Source organism: Urocitellus parryii, chromosome 2 (assembly GCF_045843805.1).
Source record: "Urocitellus parryii isolate mUroPar1 chromosome 2, mUroPar1.hap1, whole genome shotgun sequence".
NCBI classification, from domain to species: domain Eukaryota; kingdom Metazoa; phylum Chordata; class Mammalia; order Rodentia; family Sciuridae; genus Urocitellus; species Urocitellus parryii.
The window spans coordinates 190,511,462-190,535,954 of NC_135532.1; the positions used below are offsets into that span (position 1 = coordinate 190,511,462).

The 24,493-nt window shown below is 32.3% G+C and overlaps 1 protein-coding gene across 2 annotated transcripts in view; it reads right to left on the reverse strand.

The window, feature by feature from the left end:
* Cadm2 (cell adhesion molecule 2) overlaps window positions 1-24,493 on the reverse strand; it is a 1,008,689-nt gene that overhangs the window by 126,629 nt on the left and 857,567 nt on the right. For both annotated transcript variants that reach the window (XM_026393992.2, XM_077795032.1), the window contains exon 6: window positions 5,386-5,556. In XM_026393992.2, coding sequence (XP_026249777.1) covers window positions 5,386-5,556 — 171 coding nt within the window. The remainder of the gene's footprint in view (window positions 1-5,385; window positions 5,557-24,493) is intronic.

Sequence of the window (24,493 nt, forward strand, 5' to 3'; positions counted from 1 at the left end):
TAATGAGCTTACATAGCCTGAAACATTTAATTGTGTCTTTTCTAAACTAAGTAGAGGAGTATTGAAAGCACAGTTGATAAAATTAACACAGGACAAGTTAACCTGACCAGGGATAGACAAGTATACAGATTGGTGTAAAATGGATTGGGTAGATGGAGGCTTCAATATTTTCTGTTCAGAAAAACACAAGCAGCCAAAAATATAATGATAAAAATCTCTGTCTATATTTGAAAACATTTTTGTTCTGAATCTTGATTACTCACAGTGGAAAAGAAGATATAAACAATAGAATTAGGGAACTCCATATCCACCTACATTGATTCTCTCCTACAATAATAAGATGTTACCTATTTTATTGGGAAGGGGAACTGAAAAGAGAATTGATGGGGTACATTGGATGGTCTGGAAAACAGGGAGAAAATGTAGTTGCCTATTCAGTTATTCAAGGCAAAAACTATTTCTCTTAAAGAAAACAGCACATTACATAAATTGCTTACAAATACTTTGCTACATTTTAAAATGTAAGATGCTAATAGGAAATATGGATTAACTTTATTATTTCTTGCTATAAGAGAAAAGATATATAATCATCCAATATATAGATTGGGATGTAAATTAACCATTTAACTCTTTATAAAGATATAATTTAATAAAATCATTTAACAAGTTTTTTTCTGTTATTTTTAATGTCCATAATGCATTTTTTATTTAAAGTTATAGCTAACTTGATTTCATATAACACACAATTTTAACACTGTAGTAGTCCCCCCTAAATCCCTCCCACTCTTCTTCTCTTCCCTATGTTATTGCTTAGATTGAATTATTTTGGACTTACATGTGGGGTCTCATCTATAAGTTATCATAAGTACATTATTTACTATTTTAAATATTAATGGTCCATGTATGTAAACAACTATTCAATTTATGAACATTCTATGCATAATTCTTTCAGTTACTGCAGATACATCATTCCTACTGAGAATTAAATAAAATCTGACTCATACAATCTCTTCTAAAAATTAAATCAGACAAATAAAAAAATAAAAATGTTATTATTTCAAGGAGATCTAAGTAAAAATAGAAAGATGAATAAGAGTTTTCATCTTGAACACAAAAACAAAAGCATGACTTTCACAGCTTTTCAGTTGGAAAGTAATAATTTACCTATTATTTGAAATTTGCAAGCTTTTGTGGTTCATAGCAAAAAGTCTGCAGTTTTTTAAAGTTTAGTTTTAAAACTCTTTCATCAAAGTGGCAGTATTTAAATGTATAATTAATATTTTATTAAAAATACATGTTACTGTGATATATTTTATAGGCTAAAACCTTCTAAATTATATATAATAAGGTTACATGGTTAAAAACTTAACCCTAATATAATACCTCCTACTATTTTTTTTTTATCATTCTTATTTTTATGCTCCTTGGCATCACGTGTTCAACTCCTCTTATTTCCTGTCAAACTTGACTTTCCACAACAGCATAGTATTTTTGGCACAGGATCATAAAGGTTTCCATTATTGTAAGGATATATAGCTTCCCTTTGTACACACCACAGAAAAAAATGCTCTCTTCTCTGGGGGTTCCAAACTGCTATATGTTTCTCCATTTAGATTGAACTCTGAGGTCATTCACAATAGGAATACTGTTAAGCAAAGGAGAAATCCGAAACTATGCTAAACCTAACACTTCTTTTTTCCAAGTCTCCTTTCTAGCTTCCCCCTCTCAAATCCTTAGAAATTTGTACATCATGTATTTGCACATGTGTACTTTTATGAAGTTATGATCTACTGTCCCTAGAAACAAACATCAAAGTATTATCATCATCCTTAGGTGTTTATGGAGAATTTGATAATTTACTCAATTTGCTCTAATTTTGATGCTGACTGTCGCTGCTTGCCCCATCACCACCTTCCACTCATTTCATCTCTGGGGAATGTTCTGTATCCTTAAGGGAACATTTAGCATTACCATCAGTTAGCTTTAATTAACTTCACATACATGAATGATGGGATACTAGATGCTAAGAAAAATAATTTAAATAGATCTGGTTTCTGCCTTCCAGCCACTTACATATTAAACCATGATAGAATGAGATGCTATTCTTAATTGGGAAGTCATTAAAAGTGCAGAATATTTCAAGTAAAAATTTAAAAATTAGTCAATTCAATTGCTTTACTCCATGAAATTTTGCTTAATTATGCACAATAATATATGGTGAACAAACAGCTAAAAATTAGTAGTGTACATAATGTACTTTTGAATTTCCAAGGTAACCTTGGTAGCAGAAACTTGGCACCTTTAAGCTAGGCTTAAAGAATCTCAACAAGTGCTAGGCCTGGTGGCATACATCTGTATTCCCAGCGGATCAGGAGGCTGAGTGAGGCAGGAAGATTAAGAGTTCAAAGCCAGTTTCAGCAACAGAGAGGTGCTAAGCAACTCATTAAGACCCTGTCTCAAAATAAAACACAAAATAGGGCTGGGGATGTGGTTCAGCAGTCAAGCATCACTGAGTTCAATCCCCAGTACCCCTCCCCCCCCAAAAAAAAACCTCAACAAGCATAAACCATCCTCTAGCATATAAACAATAATCATATAAAGGTACTATGACTGTTGGTGGAAACAGATAATATCAAGTTTAACCCATAATTGATGATGAAACAATACAAAGATCAAGACACTCAACAACCAGAAAAATTAGCACTATTAATTAGTGTATCTTCATAATTACAAATCCTCTTCTGCTTTACCATTCATTTTCCATGTAAAATTACAAGTACACCCATCACTAAAATGTTCCTAATCTAGACAGCACTTAATTCAGAGTATTTTATGAAAACCAACACAAGCCTGAATCCTGTAACAAGTCTCGTTTCTTGCCTACACCCAATAATTCATGTGACATGTCTTCTTCTTCACCACAGAAAACTTAATAAATCTAAACTTGCCTGAGAATTGGTAGAATCTGGGATGCCATTAGTCTTCAAAACTTCTTATAATTTAATCTCTAATATTTCTTCTATCATATGTTGAATTTACAGTTAAATAAGCGATTATAAGCCTGTAATCACTTTGCTTGATATACATATATGTATAAAAGCTCAAAATTATTATGCTGATGATCTGGGTCTTCTCAAAATATCAAATAACATTTTTTTATATATTTTAAAAGAACTTTTGATGAAATAAGAAGAAATAGGGAAGGCAGTTGACATTTATCTAAAGTCCATTAAATGCCACAAACTAGATTTAAGTTGTCTTGTTATAGGAATTAATTGTCTAACTTATAATCAAAGTTCAAGCAGTTTCAGTAATTCTCCAAGGTCACTCTATAAATTCATGTGCTGAATTTTGGAGATAATCTCCATTTGGGATTCTAAAATGTGCTTTTTGCTGAATCTGCTTTGAGGAGAAGACCGTTTAATGAATTAATCCAATACAAATTCTTTTTTGAAATTATAATAATTCAAATAGCTAATAACATAAGAATAGTTAGAAAGCAATGGACATATTATAATTAGATAACATTTTCTCAATCAAAAGTTAAATGAAATAGTTTCTCCTTGATACTTCTCTAGTCTTTTATCCTAATACTTATTTTATGTTATGCCATTCTCAAGTTGTAACACTGATATCCTTTGAAAGGAAAGTGACCACAATACTCAGAGCAACCAAGAGATCTTTATTGCAGCAGTGCAACAGAGGAGAAAAGAAAGAGAAAGAGAGAGAGAGAGAGAGAGAGAACACGAGAACACATGCACGCAAAGGAGACAGAGCAAGAGAGAAAGAGAGCAAGAGAGAGGGGCCCCCGGCAGGAGGGAGTTTTTATAGCCCAAATCTAATAGGGTCTCTAGGTTTGCAAGCTGCCTTGTTGGCACACAGGGGGGTTAAGTGCTCGGCCTTGAGAAGGGGGTTGAGTGTTTGACCTTTAGTGGGGCGCTTAGGCATTTGGGCTTGAAGCAAACAGGTGATAAAGAACCAGATGGAGGGCTAGAGAAGCCAGGTCATCCTGCAGCTAACTTTGTTTGGCATGCCCTGCAGATAGCTTACTCAGCCTGTCCTGCATCTAACATCCTTGCTATTCTGAAATAAAAATACTAAGCATAGTCCCAACTCAGGAAGTTTTGCGTGTGTGTGTGTGTGTGTGTGTGTGTGTGCACGCACACACACAAACTCACACTCACAGTCACTCACTTTACTTCCATTTCCATATCCTTATTACCTCCACTAGTTTATTTTTCCTGCATAGTGCTTATCATTATATGATACACTATATGTTGTATTTATTTATATTGCTTTTATATCATTCATATCTAGAATGGATGGCATAAAAGAAATAGGGTTTTTTTGTGTTGATAGTGTTGATGATGATTTTGACAATGAGACAATTTAAATTTGTTTTATCATTCTTCTTTCTTGTTCTGTCTATAACTGCAGTGTCCAAAACTATGATCATGACATAATAGACACTCAATAAATTCTTGCTGATTAAACAAATGAGAAAAAAATGTAATGAGACATGATAGAAAACCAATATTTAGATTTCAGAAATTTTAGATTCAATGTAATTGTATGACAGACAATTTCTAAGTGGATATTATAATTTTATCACAGATAGTAAAAGCAATGAAAAATCTTCATCATGCAATTTGGAAAATATGAACTCCTGTCTTCTATTTTCTACTTTGTCTTATTTATTTCAATCCCTCCAGTTTTATTTTGGTAAAATACATATGAATCATTTCCTATATCCTTAGTACCTTGCTAATATTAAAACTGCTATGATCAAAAGTCTACCATTCTCTAGTTGTGTGACTCACCCTCCAAACTCTTTGGGCTTCAGGTGTAACTTATGACTAATCAAGGTAACAGCTCACACAGCTTTTTGGGCTGTGAGAGTTAATGCCCTGAGAGCATTTAGCACTGCTACCTTGGAGTCAAACAATTAATATTACTATTATTAATTGTAAATAACAATGATGATGATGATGATGATGTGCCTCTATGTTGAAACAGTTAGAATACCTAATAGGAAAGGTTTAAAACTACTTTAATTTAAAAAGCATAGCCAGGAAACCAAGTTTGCCTATTACAAAATTGATTTAATATAGCCATGCTACTTCTCCCCAACCACCATGCATACACATACATCATGCCTGAATTTTAAGCATAATTAGGAATATTAACTTTATGAGATCTCCATTATTTTCCTTCATTGTCAAAATGACACTCAAACCAGGAGTACTTCCCTTTGAACGTGATTAATACTAATGAGCATAGATTTTGTTGCACATTTGCTGTAATTTCAGGTAATTTTGAAATGATTTTAAATGCAGATGAGATTTGCTGCTGAGATAAAGAAGGGAGCAGTAGAGTTTTACTTACAGTGGATTTCTAGCACCTGCATGGCTACCTGAGGGGTGGCATTGAGGGATTCGTGGTCTACTCTGCAGATTACAGCCACTCCATCATCACTCCGGTCCACTCGGAAATCCAGTGTGCTACTGACAGTGAAAGTCTTGCGATTTGCATCCTCTTCTTTCAAATATTTTACATCTGTAAATAAAATCTGAGTATAAAAATCCTGTGACATCTTTCAAAGTGTAACACATCAGGTACTCAAGACATGGAAAACAATTCTTCTTGCCTATATCGATTTTTAAAAGCAATTATCCTTAGTTTTGTATTTAAAGTATCTCAATTTGCTAAAAAATATGCAACTACTTAAAAACAAACACGAAGGTTTAAGTACAAATATAGAACAGAATGGTGGCACACACAGCATTGTTCTTTCTTTGGTGTTAAGTTTAACCTATATTACACTAAGTTAAAAAACACTTTTTGTAGTCCATTTGAAAAATGCAGGTCACTTACAAAAGAAGTCTCCTCTTTCTCTCAGAAGTTTCACTAAAATATTTTCTTACTTCTCTGAGTCACAAACGCAGGAAGAGCAAATTCCTGGCTATCTGGCTAGGTTTTAAAGCACAATCTATTTTCACTCTGATTTTCACATAAGCAACATAAGGCAAACACAAAATTACTCAAGAAAACTTAAGATGAGACAGTGGTGATCTTTGGCAAAGAAAAGATGGAGCAGTCATCTGAACATTTTCAATATTTAAATACATAGATGCAGTGAGATCGAGAAAGTGTTCTTCCCTTGACTGAGAATTCCATTTCAGCACCAGTGAGAAAATTTTCCTCAAGATGTGAATTCACCTACTGATATGGTGCACTAAGGGATTATTTCTTCTGTGAGAATAAGTGGTTTAATAATATTTTTACTTAATTTATAATTTTTCAAGTCTGAAGTAGCTGATATGAAGAGGGCAATTTCAACAGTTTAGAAACCAAAATGCTGGACTAAGGTCAAGAAATGATTATAACAAGATCTTGAATTGAGAAGAAAATGTGTTCAGTTCTTATGCTTTTTTTTTTATTTTTCCCATCATCCAATATCAAATGAACAATTATGTTTTCTAGAAATTAGTTCTTCACATACAGCACATATTTTATTTTACTGTGGATTAAAAAATGTCTAAAGATATTTCAAAATATTTCAATGACAACAATCAACTAATCTCAACTCAATTGCTCCATTTTTCTTTCTTTGAATACTTTTAAAATAACATTGAATTTGATGTATTGATGAGTATATATATATTCATCAATTGTATGTGTGCGTATATGTATGGGTATATATATATAATTGCATTTTATTCATTTCCAGAGAAATATGACTTTACTGATTGACTTTTAAAGTAACTGATTGACTTTTAAAAGTAAGGACCATAAATACTAGAAAAAATAAATCCTGTTAAATGATACATATCTTGTTTTGAAAAAATATATGATTATGATTCAGTTCACACATTGGGAAAAAAATAAAATATTTTAACCATAAAAAAGTTTTGTGGATCTTAGATAATTTTGGATACGAAGAAGGAAATCTAACAGAAAATTGGAAAGAAACAAAAATATCAATTCTGTCTTTTTTGCTATACAGGGTTTATATAGCATTTTTCATAAGCATATAATATAATATCTCAATTCATTTATACTGAAGTCATTTAATGAGATTTTCCATTTGTAAATTACAAAAGATTTCAGGCAAAATGACCTCCTTTAAATCAAATTATAAAAAATAATGCAAATATATTTATAGTTCTTTATTAATATTAAAAATTAGGAGATTCTTTGAGTTTTCATGTCTCACAAATTTATACAAAACTGTGTCACTTTTACAGTTCATTTTCTTTCCTATAATTCTATGCTCAATTTTTACTTGCTCCTAGCTCTAAGCAGTGTCAAAGTAAGAAAATTTAGATCTCTTGACAAACCATTTTTAAAATTATACGATATATGGAAATTATTCCAAAGTATTGCTGCTGTTTAACACCTGCATTTTGGAATTCAAACATCTGCTTCCTTTAGTTGTTCCATTACAAAAGTATCATTTAATGTAATATTAATTGGACACATAAAATTTGATAGCAATTGTATACAACATGAAATTTTAATGAGCATCATTTAAGTAAAATAAACACAAGTTTAATTTGTTGCTTTTAATAGGCTGTGTGACAGCTAATGGGGTTACTATAGAAGCCACAAATGATCAGGAAAAAACATTGACATAAGGCAATCATGATATCTTCTTTCATATTTGATGCTGACCTCCTTCCCCAAGCAAACAGAGAAAAAATGGTACCTAAAATGTATCTTCATTTTACCTTCTAATACCTGGTTGGGTTAGACAGTAATAGAGTCAAAAGAAGTTTTCTTTATGTTAAATGGTCTATTTGCTGATTCCATGAGTATTCTTATTTCACATAGGATGTTGTTTTTGAGTTTCCATTCCCTTTGGCATGTCATATAATATGTTCAAGAGAAAAGTGTCTCAAAATGAAATGTGCATACCAGTCAAAATCAGATCTTGTTACAATGTGAATTCCTACTCAGTTGGTACAAATGCTGTGCTTGAGATTCAGTCTCTGGCCCACAGACCATGTTCTGAGGGGCAAGTGTATTATAAGGGATTCTTTACATAAGTAATATAGCTGCATCTAGAGAGGACATTTTGAGACTTACTATTCCCATCTCTCTCTCTCTCTCTCTCTCTCTTTTTTGGCTGTCTTCCAAAACTTCCATTTTACCTTTACTACTTATTATATTTATATTTCTTCTTCTTTTATGTTTTCCACAATACACCTTATGTAACACATGTCATAATATGTTGGTGGAATGGCTAGTCAAAACTGAGGGCCAAAAATAAATAGGAATTTGTAGAATTTCTTTTCTCCATAATCCTTACAGCCAATCTTACATCTTCTTCCAGTGGACCTTGTTAACTTCTTTTAAATAAATTTGTTTTAAATAGTCAGAAGTGTAAGTCCCTTTTATGGATGGTAGTTGACAACTGGCTGTGAGGAGATATGGCAGAATTTTCTGAGGATATGGAAATCCTCAAATTCAAATAGGAGGGTGGGTTAGCCTGGTTTATCAATTTGTCAAAATATTACAGTTAATATAATTTGGCTTGAAAAAGAAGAACCGAGAGAATATGATAATAAAAGCAATTGTGTGGAGTGTAGGTAATTACACATGAAGCAATTGTTGACTGAATGTTGATAATTTTAAAACTGACTGATGACCAAATCCTCTCTCATACTGTTATGTATATTTTGTTCATATGATAAATTATTTAAAAAAATTAAAATGTGCCTAGGAGAAAATTCCTTAGGCATGCCTCTCAACAAAAAGGATTTTTTTAATTTTTCTGACTAAAATAAAATAAAATATCAAAATAAAGTATCAAAATAAAAAAAAATTAGATGAGATCTTATATTATTTTCTTTATGAAACTTGAACTGTGTAATAGCACTCTCCTTATATTCAGAGTTTTAGATCTTTTGTCTTACCAAGAGTTAAGGTGGAAAAGAACTACTGATTGATGTCTGAGTTAGACTTCTGGAGTCCTCAAAATAAATGAGTTTAAAAGTTCTGAGTTAGTTTATCTGAGAAACAAAGCGCAGTTCATCATCTAGTCTTGTTGACATTCAAATCTTTTCGTAAAATGTCAGATCTCAGGAGATATCACCATTTCCATCTCTCTTAGATTTAGATTACTGGGCCACCTGCCTCTATATCTACATTCTGACAACATTTAGACTAGAGTTTTAGAAAGAAAATCCTCTTAAGTGAAGTACCTAGGGAAGTTGCCTTGTCTCCACAGTGGTTGGAACACACCCTGAGAAGCACAATCTAAGCTATTCTGATTCATTTGCTCTTTTCACTTTTGTGGTTTTGATGCCATTTAGAAAGACCTGAAAGAAGCTGTGTCTACTTTTCTAAAGACAGACTGTATGCCTGGATCCTGATGTAGACCTCTGTGTCAACCAGGCAAGCAGAGCAGGCCAGTTCTTTGTAATCCATTGCAAAGTTAATAGGTCACACTGGGAACAAGGCAGACTTAGACACAGCCTCTTCACACTGAAAGAACTGCACTTGCTTTTGGATATAAAGCTTAGGAATGATGTAGGATATCAGATAGCACCTCCCATTTGGGCCTTGAATTCTTTGTCCAGGAGCAAAACATAGGGTCTCTGTATTAACCCCAGGAAGCTTATTTAGCAATTGAATTTTATTATTATAATGTCATGGTTCATAAAAGCAGTCCTTCCTAATTGAAGAGGCAAGGATTGTAGAAGTAAGTGGTTAATGATGAATTACATGATCATTTCAGTGGGAGAAATCAAGGAACTTATTCTGAATCCACATCACCGCTATACATATTATCTGAGGCCCTCATCAGTAAGCTGAGAATGGAAAAGGTGCACATTGTATGTGACTCAATCTTTTTGTCAAATGATAGATATGACCTTATTAGAGGACCAGGCATGTTTATTCACTGCTTAACAGACATTCTATAGATTAAATTTCCTACAAATAACTATATTATTTTAAGAAGATGACCAAATCCCTATTTTTTTCTGGATATAAAAGTAACTATGTGAATTACTCATTCAGTAACTTAGAGCATATTTTGAAACCTATTTGTCTTAGAGGAAATATCAGTTCTTACTTTTCAGCTTAAAGTGCTATTTTATAAAAGTTCTAAAAAAATGTTTAAGCAAAACTTTTCATTTTATATTTGCTTTAAACATTCCCCAGACAAAACATAGTGAGGTCACATGTTACGCAGTAGAACATTAACAACCACTTTCTTTTTCTTTTTTCATTTTAAAATTTATTTCTTTATTATTATTTTGGGGGTCAGTCCTGGGGATCAAACTCAGGACATCATGCATGCTAGAAGAGCTCTGTGTTAGAAGTATTTTCAAATTTATCAATAGTGAAATACAAGGGCTAATCCTCAGACCTTTTTTTTGTTATTTGGTCTCATGAAGTTACCCAGGCTGGCCTCAAACTTGTGATACTCCTTCCTCTGTCTCTCTAGTAGCTGGGATTACAGGTGTGTGCCACTGTGCCCAAAGATATTATTTTATTCAGGCTATTGCAATAAGGAGAGTGTTAATTAATGAGGAACATCTCAAAGAAAAGGAAGGGGGATTTAGGAACTTACATAAGCAAGTAAATAAGGGAAATATCCTTTAGTTTGGGGTGTTATAAGGAAGGATAAGAGATGGGACAGTCTTAGTATACTTGTACTTAGGGTCAGCTGCTCCTAAAACACCAAGAGGTGCAAAGGATTTCTTAAGTGTTACAACTTCCAGGGAGCCAGAACTCTGAAAAAGTCCAAATTTGTCAGATCCCTTTATGTTGAAGATAAATATTCATTGTTAAGCTACACAGAAGCACTCATAAACCTCCTGAGAAGGTGAATCAGGACATAAAAATAGACTTCTAAGAACTCTCCTGACTGTTATTTCTGGAAATCCAGTTGAAATATCTGTGGAAAGTTGGTGGAAAAAATCAGGTGTTTCAGGTTTCTGGAAGTTAAGCATGTTTGAAAGGGGATGTGTCTTTCCTAAGTGAAAAATCTTTGATTACTTAATCATCAAGGTTATAATCAAATCAGTGTAAACCATAGGTTATTTTTATTCTCAACAGACAAGAGTTCAGAGCCCAGGCTAAGAAATTGGGTCTCCAAAGCACAAATCAAGAAGAGAACACAAAGGATGTTGAGAAGCCTGGCTATTCAGAGGGACCACATGAGTACTCCGCAATGAAGCCCAATTCTAATTAATCAGCACTAAAAGTTTCAGATGTCTCAGTCCATGGCTGGCCTACTCCTTTGCTCTGGTCCCAGGTGAAGCAGAGAATTATGGTGGAAGGGCGTGCCAGAGGGAAGCTGTTCAGCACAGAGCAGCCAGGAAGCCAACTAAAGTCTAATGTCCATTTTCCTCTGTGTCCTGGAAAAGACCTCAAAACAAATCCCATTCTCACCTGTGAGCCCTCCTTCATACATCTTCTACCCGAAAGGTTGAAAGTTATTTTCTTTAATCCTCCTTATCATATCCAGTTTTAACAAGAGAGTGCCAGTCTTAAATGTGGTTTTAACTAAGTCTGAAAGGGATGTCCCCCAAAATAATGGCAACACAAAGTAACTTTTCTATTGTACAAGGAATATTAATGAAACTCAGCTCTTCTTCATAGATCTCAAAAGGTTAGAGAAGAAAAAAGTAAGATTGATGGAGTACTGAATAAGGGGGTCTATTTCATTTATCTAAATCTTCCCAAAGTACCTTTTAATTCAAACAGATGAGTAGAAAGTTAAAATTTTACTTTTTTTAATCAAATTTCTCTCACATGCTTTCTCACAGGTCTGTGATGAGAAGTGGTAGAAGAACCAACTGTAAGAATGTTCTTGCAGGTATTCTGATGATTACTGCATTCAATATTAAAACATTGTTTAGGCACATGGACTCAGAGAAACACTCTCTCCTCTCAGTAACAGAAAATGTTAAACCACTTGTACAACTGGATTGTGAGCATGATAGGTACTGCTCATATCTCTTTCTTTGTAGTAGTTAAAGAAAAATAAAAGTTTGTATTTCACTATTGATAAATATGAAAATACTTCTGAAAGTAATTTGCTACTAATCTCACTTTAGATTCCATTCAATTGTTCTACACTAACTGGGTTTCATTTTTAATACCATTTCTTTTTTATGTTAGTCAATCTATTTGTTTTTGTACATGTTCAAATCCTTTGATAAAAAACAAGTTTTAGAGTCACTCTTTAAAACAAGTTTTAAAGTCCTCAAAACTTTTAAACCAAATTTAATCACTATTCAGTGATATAGAGGCAACATTTGAACAACTATTAAGGTTTTAGTGCCCCAAAAGGATACCAAGGATTGTGTATCACATTTTTATAATCTATAAGGAGTAGAGTCACCATTGAAAATTACTGAGTTTATATTTTAGATCACTTTTTGTCAAGTGATTGATAAATTCTGTATTTACATATTCTTAATCCCTTATTTACTTTCTTGTTTAAAAAAAAAACTAAGAGTTAGGTTGCCCAGTCTAGGAAACCATCTAATAAAGAAGATACTTAACTCCTTTAAAAATTATTACATTAAAAGCCAGGCATGGTGGCACACATCTGTAATCCCAGTGGCTCAGGGGGCTAAGACAGGAGGATAGCAAATTCAAAGGCAGCCTCAGCAACAGTGAGGCACTAAACAACTCAACTGTCTCTAAATAAAGTATAAAATAGGAATGGGGATATGGATCAGTGGCCAAGTGTGAAAATACCAAGGAAGATAATATTTTAAGTACTAACAATATCGGGTCTGTTCTTTTATTCTTGCCATGTCAGAAATCCCTTCCATGGGAGGGGAGGGGAGGGAAGGGGGGATAGTAGAGGATAGGAAGGACAGCAGAATACAACATACACTAGTATGGCAGTATGTAAAAATGTGGATGTGTAAACCAATGTGATTCTGCAATCTGTATATGGGGTAAAAATGGGAGTTCATAATCCACTTCTAATGTTTTGAACAACTAATAATAATAATAATAATAATAATAATAATAAAAAGAAATCCCTTCCAAAAGATTATGTGAGATAGACTATTATATAGAGAGGAAAAAATGGTTATTCAGGTGATCAATTCATAATTTGTTGTAATAAGCAAGGAGACAGATTAGCTTGTCCTCAGGATAATATTTTGTTGTTGTTGTGAACATTTTAATGACCTGCAGAAATGTGAATATTACTTATTATTTCTGCTCTAATATTCAATGTGCTTAAAACAACATTTGTCAGTTTTAACCAGTCCTTCCTCTTTTTGACTTAAACAGCCGTTATAAGTTGTGAGGTTACATCCTGCATGATTTGTAAAACTTACACTGGATACTTCATACTCAGTTTTCACTCCAGCAATTGTTCATAAATATAAAACCTCCAAAAGAGATGGGGATGTGAAGAACTAGCAGTCTTTTGCAAGTCTAGTTCTAGATCACAATATTTTCTTAGGGACTCCTTAATCTTTTGTAATTAACAGAATGACAATCATAAATGCTAAAAGTTCAATGTAAACATGAAAATAAGGTTTTAGTCCTCTGTTCTGTCTGTACTCTGTATTTTAATCCATGATGAAGTTCTCCTTTTAATAGTAAACTCCTCTCCCAGATAATTTACTTTCCAGGCATTCCTTGCTGAATGCTTGTCATGTTCTATAATGTGTGACTCTAATCAGGCATGAGGTACCCTACAGAGATATTTAACCCAAGGATGTTTGATATCCAGGTTGTAAGCATGAAACCTTATCCCCAAATGTAAACAATGCAGCTAATAGTCTGATGCAGATTCTCTCTCACAATAGGCTTTAATGTGTTATAGAACTTGAAGAATTAAAAAGGAACAAAAGCTAAAAACATATTTGTGTACATACATGTAACAAACAGATACATACCACAGTGGGTTCTGTAAATATCATAGTTTAGCCAGTCTAATGATACAGCGTGATATATGGGTTAAAGATATGATGGGCAAAATAGAAGGAAAAACCATTAGCTGGTTGCATTGAAACCAAGAGAGAAAGGAACTGAATCATGATAAAGCTGGTCAATCAGTGAATTCTCTATAGCCAAGGAATAAACTTTATGGTTGTATTAGGTTCCCTCATGCTCCTTTCACTGACAATAACCTCTTTTCACTTTATAGTAGCCTGAATGAATTACCTCAGGACAATTGACCAAGAGCTTGACATGAAAAGTCAATTTTCACTGGCAACCTCTTTCAAGAAAATATTTTAATACATTTTTTCTTAGGCTGAATCAAAAAGGGTACACCATTTGATTGAAAATATAAAAAAAATTTACCTGATTCTAAGCCTGATGTTGTAGGGTAAGACTATATTTGTTTACATCAGAGTATGTTTTTTCCTCTACTATACTAAAAACAATGCTTTATTGCAAACCCAAAAAATGATAAAAGAGGGTAGAAAAAAATTTAAAGTTCTCTATTAAAATAATTTTTTAAGAAAATAAAAATATCTGTGAAGTCTGTAAGCAGTAGCTAAATGGAAATCCTTTAAAGTATTACAATTCTCTAGTTACCAATTTATTTCATAGAGTTTTATAGCTTTAAACACATGTGAAATTAAACAACCTGCCGCTCATGTAACTATTTTAAAACTGAATCATTTATTGATTGATTATTGGCTATGTTTCTGAAAAACTACCTTTCAGACTATACTACAATGTTTGTCTGCACCATGTGCTAATAGAATTTTGTCAATTCTTTTTTAACAGGTTACCTTGTTTCCTTAGCAAAATATCACTTCTAAATAGCAATTATTGACTGGGATACTCACAAAGCTCAGTATACTATATGAATTCTTATAACTGAAAAAAAACCTGAAATTTCTCTTTTTTTCTTTCTATTAATTCTTAGTCCTTTTCTCTTCTTCTTCTTTCTTTTTTATTAGTTCTTTTTAGTTATACACGACAATAGAATTTATTTTGACATAATTATAAAAGTATGAAATATAATTTGCTCTAATTCAGTCCCCTTCCACTCCCCTGTTTTTAGAGATGTCTGCAAAATGTTCATACCCAACATCCAGGACTGTGTAGGACATGATAGATGATTCATATATCAGGTAAAGCATTCTTGTTTCTCTAGTAAGTATAGTCTCATTCCATATCAGTGAGTATGCTCTGACAAGGAATGCTCATGTTTGTATTGCATATCTTTAAACCTCTTAATATCACTTTGTTGGAAAAAATATGGATGATGTCATTAGTGTAACCTCTAAATAAATAAGCGTGATATTTTGGAAGAGTAAAAGGAGTAGAGAATGATGACTGAAAATTGTGAATGAGGTAAAATAAATGTTAATAAGTAATTTCATGTGATGCAGTTATTTTGCTTTTTATGTTTCTTTTTGTCCATTATTTTTTGCTAGTATGGGTCATTACCTTTTTTTCTGTATTTAGATATATGTTTCCCTATCTTTTATTTTGTTACCCCTTTACCAATTTACAAATTTACAAATGTACCAATTTCTATGACCATAAAAATTCTTAATTCATACTAACTATACCAGAGTTCCATTTATCAAAGCTTTTGAAAGATAGGAGGTCATATGTATTTAACTATAGATTAAAAAGAAAAAGTGAGAGAATAGCAGTATAGTTTTAAAAAAACTAAAAATTCTTAAAATATATAAATAACTATTAACATTTTATTCCACATTCTATTTATATAAATTTTATGAAAAAAGAAATAGCAACAAAAATTGTGTGTAATTATAAGGAAAAGAGATATTATGAAATCATTTCATCTCTTAAGTAGGCAAAAATGAATTTTAAATGCAAAATGATTGAAATGAGAAATACATGTTTTTTCTATTAATATATCAAGAAGGGGTAAAAATGGGAGTTCATAACCCACTTGAATCAAAGTGTGAAATATGATATATCAAGAACGATGAAATGTTTTGAACAACCAACAATAAAAATAAATAAATAAATAAATAAATAAATAAAAACATTACTAAGTATATCTCAAGGATTTTATTTTAGATTTGATTAACAGGTGGATGTTTTATTAACCTTATTATGGTGTCATTTTTTTAACATAATTTTTCAAGGAAATAATAGATAAATATTATCCTTGGCCTGCATTTATGAATAGTAGCCACATGAACTGCTTCTTATGATATTTTTTATTGTTTGCTTCTATTCATTTGTGTTTCACTTCATCTGCTTTGTGGACATCTGAACAGCTTAATTAACCATCTTTACCCTTGACATTCAAACAGAACCCTGCCCATTGTTCATATCATTTCTAGTTATCAAAATACCAGGGTCCAGATTGTTTAATACCACCTGTCATGCATGTTGAATAAGTCTTGCAGGTGCAGATAATTTTCTGCATTAATTAATAAAATCTTAGGAAACTTTCTACTGTTATATTAAGTGACAATAATCTAACTATAAAATTAATCACTAATATATTTGAAAATACTAATAATATTTTTCAAAAATGATGTTAATAATTATTATAATAAAAATCAATAAAGCTATTTATAAGGTAAAAAAAAGAAATGAAAAATAAAAGAATATGTAAGCATAAGTAAAGAAACATGCTTGTAATATGATAAACTAATACATTTCATGAGTTGATTTTGAAAAAAATAGATAAATAGAAAAAATAATACAGAGGTGACCTCAAGAACATCAACAAATCTTCTCTCCAAGAAACACACTATTACTGGTGAAAATTATTTACACAAAAACACACACACCTTTATGTCTGCGGAAATTGTACTCATACAAATTAAGAAAAAAAATCATTCAATAAAATCTGTTAAATCTCAGTAAGAACAGGTGAAATTTGTGGCACCTGCTTCCACATGATTTTCTCCCTGCTTCCACATCCTCCCCAACTCAGCATGAGGGGAACTTGCTTGGATATGATGTGGCCAAGAAGACTGAACTGACATCTCCATTCCATCAAGGAATGCAATATTTTTCCAGGAGGAAGAACCTGTGAGCATCTCTTATTCAGCTCATTCCTGCTTTTAGTTGCAGAAATTAAACTCCAGGTGGCTGAGTGGCTGGGGTTCTCTTGCCTACCTGGTTCTCACTCATACAGCAAGAACAAAAGGGCCCAGCATTTTTTATTTTAGCTCATTCATAGAAAGAATGGTGTTTTTTAAACCAGAAGAAGCAGGCCAAAAACCAGAGTCTACGACCACCCCTCTAGTTCCATACTTACTTACAAGCAAAGGTGTCACACTGTAGACTCAGGCAAAGTCCCAAATTCAAGAAAAGCCACATAGAGGCTTTGTTCAGAGGAGAGTCAGGCCATACACAGCAAGACAGTATTTAGAAGCTATGAAGGAAAGAACTTTAGAACAAAGTCTCTTTTGAAAATAATAGAGACTTTGATCTAAATCAAGTAAGAATAAACCAGAAGCTACATGAGACTAACAAGCTAAACCATAAGCTGGTTTATCAGAGAAAATAAAATGAAGAATGAGTAAGGATAATCAACAAAAATCTCAAATATATCTCCAAAAACAACAACAATAACAACAACAACAACAAAAAACAGTAACAAAGGGTCATAAATTTAAGTCAATCAGGCTAAAGAACAATAGGTACACATGGCATTGTCAAAAACAACAGAACAAGCAATTCACAAATAATGAAGGGAAACTACACTGAGTGTAATATAAAGAGAGATTAACAGAAAAATCAGGCAAAGTTAGCATCAACAGAAGTCCTGTTAAGACTGCTGTTGCCCCAGGGTAACACTACTCCTGCCAAAGGCTGTGAGAGCTGACTGACACCATCCAAATCAGTAAGGAAATAAATGAGCAAATAACAAACTTTAGGGCGAGATCACTATTCAGAATTGTTATATTTTTTTAAATGTTCTACTTCCTGGAAAAATCATGAAGCATACAAAGTATCACAAAAATGTGACCCCCTTTCAAGGAAGAAAAAAAGGCCTCAGAAACGACTGATGAAAAGACTCAACTGAAGGACTTAAGACAAAACTGCAAATGATCCATTATAAATTTGTTCAAAGTACTAAAGGAAACCATGCTCAAAGAAGTAAAAAAAGATGTTATGACCATGACTTACCAAATTATGAACATTGATAAAGAGAGAAAAATTGTAAAATGAAAAGCAAAAGGAAACTCTGAAATTGCATAGATAAAATTATTTTACTTCTATATAATGTCCTTAAGAGGCAAAATTATTGATATAAAGCAGAACAGTGGTTGCCTAGAACCAGTTAGGGAGGTGGTTGAGTGGAACTAGCCATTGATAAAATGTATGAGGATTTTTTATGAGGTGATGAAAATGTAAAATTGATTGTGGTTAGAGTTTCATAGTTCTATAAATTTACTAAAAACTATTGAACTGTACACATTGAACTGTAAACATAGTTTAATTTGATTGCATGCATTATATCTCAATAAAGTTGTTATTTATAAAACAATAAGTAAAAATGGCTAAGCCCATGTTTTGCCTCAATTATCAAAGTATGCAAATAATGGACCCTTTAACAAGCTATGGGTTAAAAAGAAAAAAAAAAGTCTGAAGGCCATTCTCTTGGAAGTTGATGATTTTATGTTTTGAGTACTTTCAAGCTACAAATACAACAGTATACAAATAATGCATTTTAACAGTCATAGAGAAATTTATGATCTAACTCTAACACATCAATTCATCATTATCAATGCAAACATAAGAAAGTCTACCAACATACTCAGATACTGCTATAATAAAATGACAAGTAGACCATAATAACATGAAGATCTATTTGAATTTAACACCTTTTGTTGATAAAATGATTGAAGAATCATTTTTAATGCTATGATTTAGATATTTTAAAATGTCATGCGGAAAATATAATACACATTAAAATTTATTTCAGGGTTTTATGATCTTTGTGGAAATTAAAAACTGAGAAATGTTTTTAATGTCTTCTAAGTTCAAAAGGTCATTAGCCAAAGGAGGGAGGAACATTGAATCTCTCTCTCCATATTCCACAAAAATCATGAAGCAGAATTCCATGAAATATAAAAAGTTCAACTTTCTTAGAACATGAAGAAGCCATAAAAGATCTTTTGGAAATGACCTGATGAAAATCTGAATAACAATTAAATTCCACTATCAGAAGATGAGCACTAAGAATCTAATATATCTGAATATTTATGTGAGTATAATCTCAGTATGACATAGATTAGTAAGCCCTATATAATTGAGGCATGCATTTTCTTTAACCTTTAAAATAAAAGCATTGGTTAAAAACAGGGATTTAAAATAAAGTTTAAAAACACTCCTTTTGTCAAAATTGATAAGTGAAATCCAGTTAAAAATATGAATTTATGCATCCTATTATATATATGCTGGGACTTTCCTTTATCTTCTCACAAGGTATAAGAACCCATAAAAGCACTGAATCCCTTTGATTATATAAAGGGATGCCTAATCTTCAATATAATTTTTAATCTAGAGTATTCCATCAAAATGTATATAGACACATTTCACTCTCATTCATTTTATCCTCTTAAATTGATTATAAAACTTTAAAACAAACAAGCAGACAAAATTGAAGCCATACCATCATAACAAATGAATTATTACTCTACATTTCAAAAATAGAGACAAGGACATCTGTTTCCAGCCTAGATGCAGTAACACTAAGATTACCTTTCATTTGAAAAAAAAAAAAACACCACTTAATAATGGACAGTGATATCTGAGAGATGGAAAACAAATTAACTGAACCCTAAAAATACCTATGTTTAATGCCTTGAGGATGTGGTCCATGCATGGGGACCCAATATTGAACTTGGCAGACTCTCTGAATTAAGGAGATGGATCTGTACATCTGTATATCTGAGAAGGCCATATCACCTTTGAAGGGCAGAGTATCAAAGAGATAATGAGTAACAAAAGAGATAATGGCAGATATCATCAGAGCTCCTCCTCTATTCAGCAAAGTAAAGACTAATTAAGGTATCTGAATAGGGAAACTGATGCTTGGACAAGAACCATCTGAAAGAATTATTAGAAATAGTAGATGGTGCTCATCCAGTGCTGTAATGGTGCCTGTTGTTACCAATCAGACTAAAAATACTCATAATTTAGTCATTAGTGATGACTAATTCATAGAAAAAAGACTGCTCTGATCTCAACTAAGAAATTTAAAAGAATCTCTGAAAGGAATAAAATCTTTTTAAGTAACTTACCAAGAGTAATGCTTAAGAATAGTTATGGAAATATGAAAATATTCAGCAAATAAAGATAAAACTCACACTATGTAGACCCAAGCATAAAACTAAAACTCGTTCAAAGTAGCAGGAAAGTGCCACCTATAATAAGGAAATAGATCAACCATTTGAAGCAGACCCAGAACTAACAAGTCTGACGGATACTACAAAGGCATTTGATGAACAAAAATTAATTTGAAATAGATTAAACCTAAATCTTAATTTTACAATTTATTGGAGTAATCTTTCTGACCTTGGATTAAGTGAAAATTTCTTGTAAACAATATAAAAGCATGACTCATAAAGGCAAAAAAATAGTTAACTGGACTTCATGAAGTAGTACAACCACTTTGCAAAAAAGTTGGGCAACTTTTATTTTTAAGTAAATATATGTTTTTCACATGATCCAACTAGTCCTCTTCTAAGCACTTAGCAAAGAGAAATGAAAGCATATGGACATAGAAAGACTTAGATGATAATGATCATGAAAGCTTTAGTACAATTATTCCAGTTGTTAACAACCCAAATTCCATCAAAAGGAAAAGACAAATTGTAGTATATTTACTCATATAATTGATGGTGAATTCAAAATATTTATGTGAAGAGAAATAAACTAGAAAAATAAAAGTACATACCATATGATCAACCGCTGATACCTACAGGAAGCAATTGTTGCATCTCTTTCCTCTTTCGTAGGACAACTTATGCATCTTACAGTGTTGCCTCTAGAATCTTTACATAATACATTTAACAGCATTCAGAAAACTCCAATTTCTGTACATGCATTTTCTCACAAGCACACACTCAAGTACAGACATACATATATCCTATGTATAACTATTACTGATGTTGTTTCTTTTTCTCACTTGATACTGTGTCCAGCATTGTCTTGACTTACACAGCAAGGACATTTTAAAATAGGTAAGTATTAAAATATATATATATATATATTATATATAAATATATAATATATATATTAAAATACTTACCTATATATATAGGTAAGTATTAAAATATAATATATATATTAAAAATATATATATATAAACTAATAAATGTATGGTATATTCTTTAAGTTTAAATAATGCTTTCAATTAGTTCTTATGTAATGCAAGGACTAAATTCAAACGATACAAATCTGTCCTTATTTTCTTTTATATTTATCTTCAAAGAATTTATAATCTCTAATTTATGTTACTATTTAATTCACATCAAATGAAGGTTTTATATGACTGATGTTAAATGAGTCATTGAGCTAAAACTAGTTTTGCAACATAAAATGCAGAAGTCAAATAGATAATCTACTCATATCAAAGTCAAACCCACATAAGTTCAATTGAAGAAAAAAATACAAAAAAAAGCAAAAATAATTATATGGCCAATGAATATTGCTAAGAGCTTTGTAAAAGCATAATTTTCAGGAACATTAAAATACTAAAGTATGTATTGATTCAATTTTAGATAATATCCCTCTAGAATAGACTCCTAAGATACATAGCATATTAAGAGCCATTTTCTAACTGTAGGTCTTCCTGGTCTCCTCTTTCACTTTTCTGAATACCGATTGACTAGTCTCTAATCCTGTGGATTTTGAATCAACTGATTTATTTGAGAAATATTAAGTTTTTTAATCCTGACATCCAGGAACTCTGATTTAGTATGTCTTCTTTGAGACTTGGAATCTCCTTTTTAAAAAAAAAAACTACTATCTGAGGTGATTGTAATCCAAGTGGTCCAAGAGCCACCTTTTGAGAAACACAGCCTTAAGAAGTTCACTCATATCTTGCCAACTGCTGACAAGTTATTTACTAAGTAGCTTACAGTAAAATTATGCTATATTTAGCCCACTAGGAAATTAGCAGATGCACTATCTTTGATTGACATTAAAATATATGAAAAAAAAACCCTCTTCATGCAGGGAAACACAGCTAAAGTCAACTCAAGTTTAATGGCCAAACATTTTGAAACACATGGTAGGTAATAAAATAAATAACATCTGCAGACTAATGGCAATGCTGTTGGGAGTTGATAAATTTCAAGGACTCGCCAAGGAACTCAGGCTTTGATGGATATGCACATTATTAGATGGCATAATTACCAGGATAGGGATAACATACTGAGAGAAGTTCTGTTTTAAATATGCTGCACATATGAAGAGAAATGACTATTGTAAAAGGTTAAATCTTAAAATTTCCCTCACCATAGGTATACTTTGCTATGATCCAAATCTCTTTCCTGATTATAAGTCACCTAACTTCAAAAGCTTATTAACAGGACTTTTTACATTCTATATAAATAATTCAATCTAAATATTTTAACAAATAAACATTATTTGTGTCTGAACTATTTTATCTTAATGCCTTTCTTATTTTCAGTGACTAGATTTCATTATCCAGGCACCTGAATTGCATAGTGTTTGTCCCTAGTTTGGGCCCATCTCTCAGGATCATTCCCCTAGTTCACCTGACATTTATCTTCTCTTTCAGATAAATGCCTTGGTAAAATAATAGCACTGGTTCAGAACCTTATTAGCTTTGTGCTTGAAATGTCTCTTAACCACTCTTCAAAACCTCAGATTTTTCCCTAAGCTGAAGTTCTGGGTCTTTCTTTAAGAATATATATCCAAGCCCAATCTCTGCAAGATATGTAAATATGAAAAATTACTCTGTCTTTTCTAGATCTCAACAAGCTTAGTCAATTACAGCAACACATATTTATTATGTTATGGTTTCTATGGTTTAGGAATCTAGGGCTTAGTTTGGTCCTGCACTCAGTGTCACTGTACTAAATCAAGGTGTTGGATGGGGGTACCATTCCCATTTAAGTTTTATTGTCCTCCTCAAATTTACTGGTTGTTAGCCTGTTCATTTCCCTATTCACTCATGAAAGGCTTTCAGCTCTGAAGAGTTCACCAACAGTTACTGCCACATGACTCCCACAAACAGTTCAAAATAGCTGTTTTTTTTTTTAATTTTTTTTTTCTTTCAGGTCAAGAGAAGAATGTTTTTCTAATAGCTGTTTGTTTTCTTTCAGGTCAGGAGAAGAATGTATTTCTAATAGCTGTTTGTTTTCTTCCAGGTCAAGAGAAGAATGTCTTTCTGACTCTTTACTCTTTTCTGAAGACCTCACTTCGTTATGTCAACCCACTTTCCATAACCTCCCTTTGTTGGAAGGGAACCATAGTTATATCTGCAAGACCACTTTTGCCATATAAGGTAACATAATCAAGTTATGTTGATTATGACATGATAAGTCATGTCACTTCATAGTCACAATTCCCTCCTACTCTCAAAGTGAAAGGTTTACATTAGGGTGTGGGTCATTGAGGGTTTTAGAATTCTTCCTAACCCATTAAAGTTAAACTTAGCTGAAAAAGAAAATCTCAAAATTTTGCAATAAGAAACACTCAAACTACAATTATCAAACTTATACATGGAATGAAATTTTTAATGTAACTGTCAGCTCTCAGGGAGCCAAAAGATTTAGGAAGGCACTGCACATCTTTTTTGACACTAAATGGCAAATACTCAGACTTCCTTGCTACCCAGAAGATTAAAGACTTCAGTGAGTAACACCTGTGGTTTTGGATGCAGAGCTGCCCAGAGGCACCAAAGTAGTGTCTGAGTAGCTCATGGAGGGAGGAAAAAAAAAAAAAAAACAGAGTTAGATGGAATTATGATCATTTTATTCTACAGTTTAAAGCTTATAGCCAAAAAAATGTCTCTCCATTGCCTACAGAATATATTCCAAACTTAATCTGTAATAAAAGATCCGTGATCTATCTGGACTCTCCTGCCTCCTTGTTTACCTTTCATGCTTATATCACATGTAAATTTCAGTTACTTCAATTGCATGTTTGTAACCTGCATAGATACATGGATTATTTTTCCTGAGATTGTCCTATTACTTTTACTCCCAGCCCAGTAAACTCAGTAAAGTCAATAAAATGTAAGTTTCACTTTCATCAAAGAACAGTTGAGCCTTCGTATTTCCCACAAAGTAGGCCTGGTCTCTGCTTCTTTTGTACAAAAACTGTAGCCAGTTCATATATTTGTGCCAGGTAGGTCTTATCATTATACATCTATCCCCCAATTGTGAGTACCTTGAGGGACTATTTGTGTTTTGTTTGTTTATGTTTGCAGTTTTATTGTGGGGATTAGTAGAGCTCATCAGTCATAATTTGCTGACTATAATAATAATAGAAAAGATAATAATGTCCTAAATGTTCTTAGAGATTCCATGTACTGGACAACATTTTATGTATTGGTTTGTGTAGG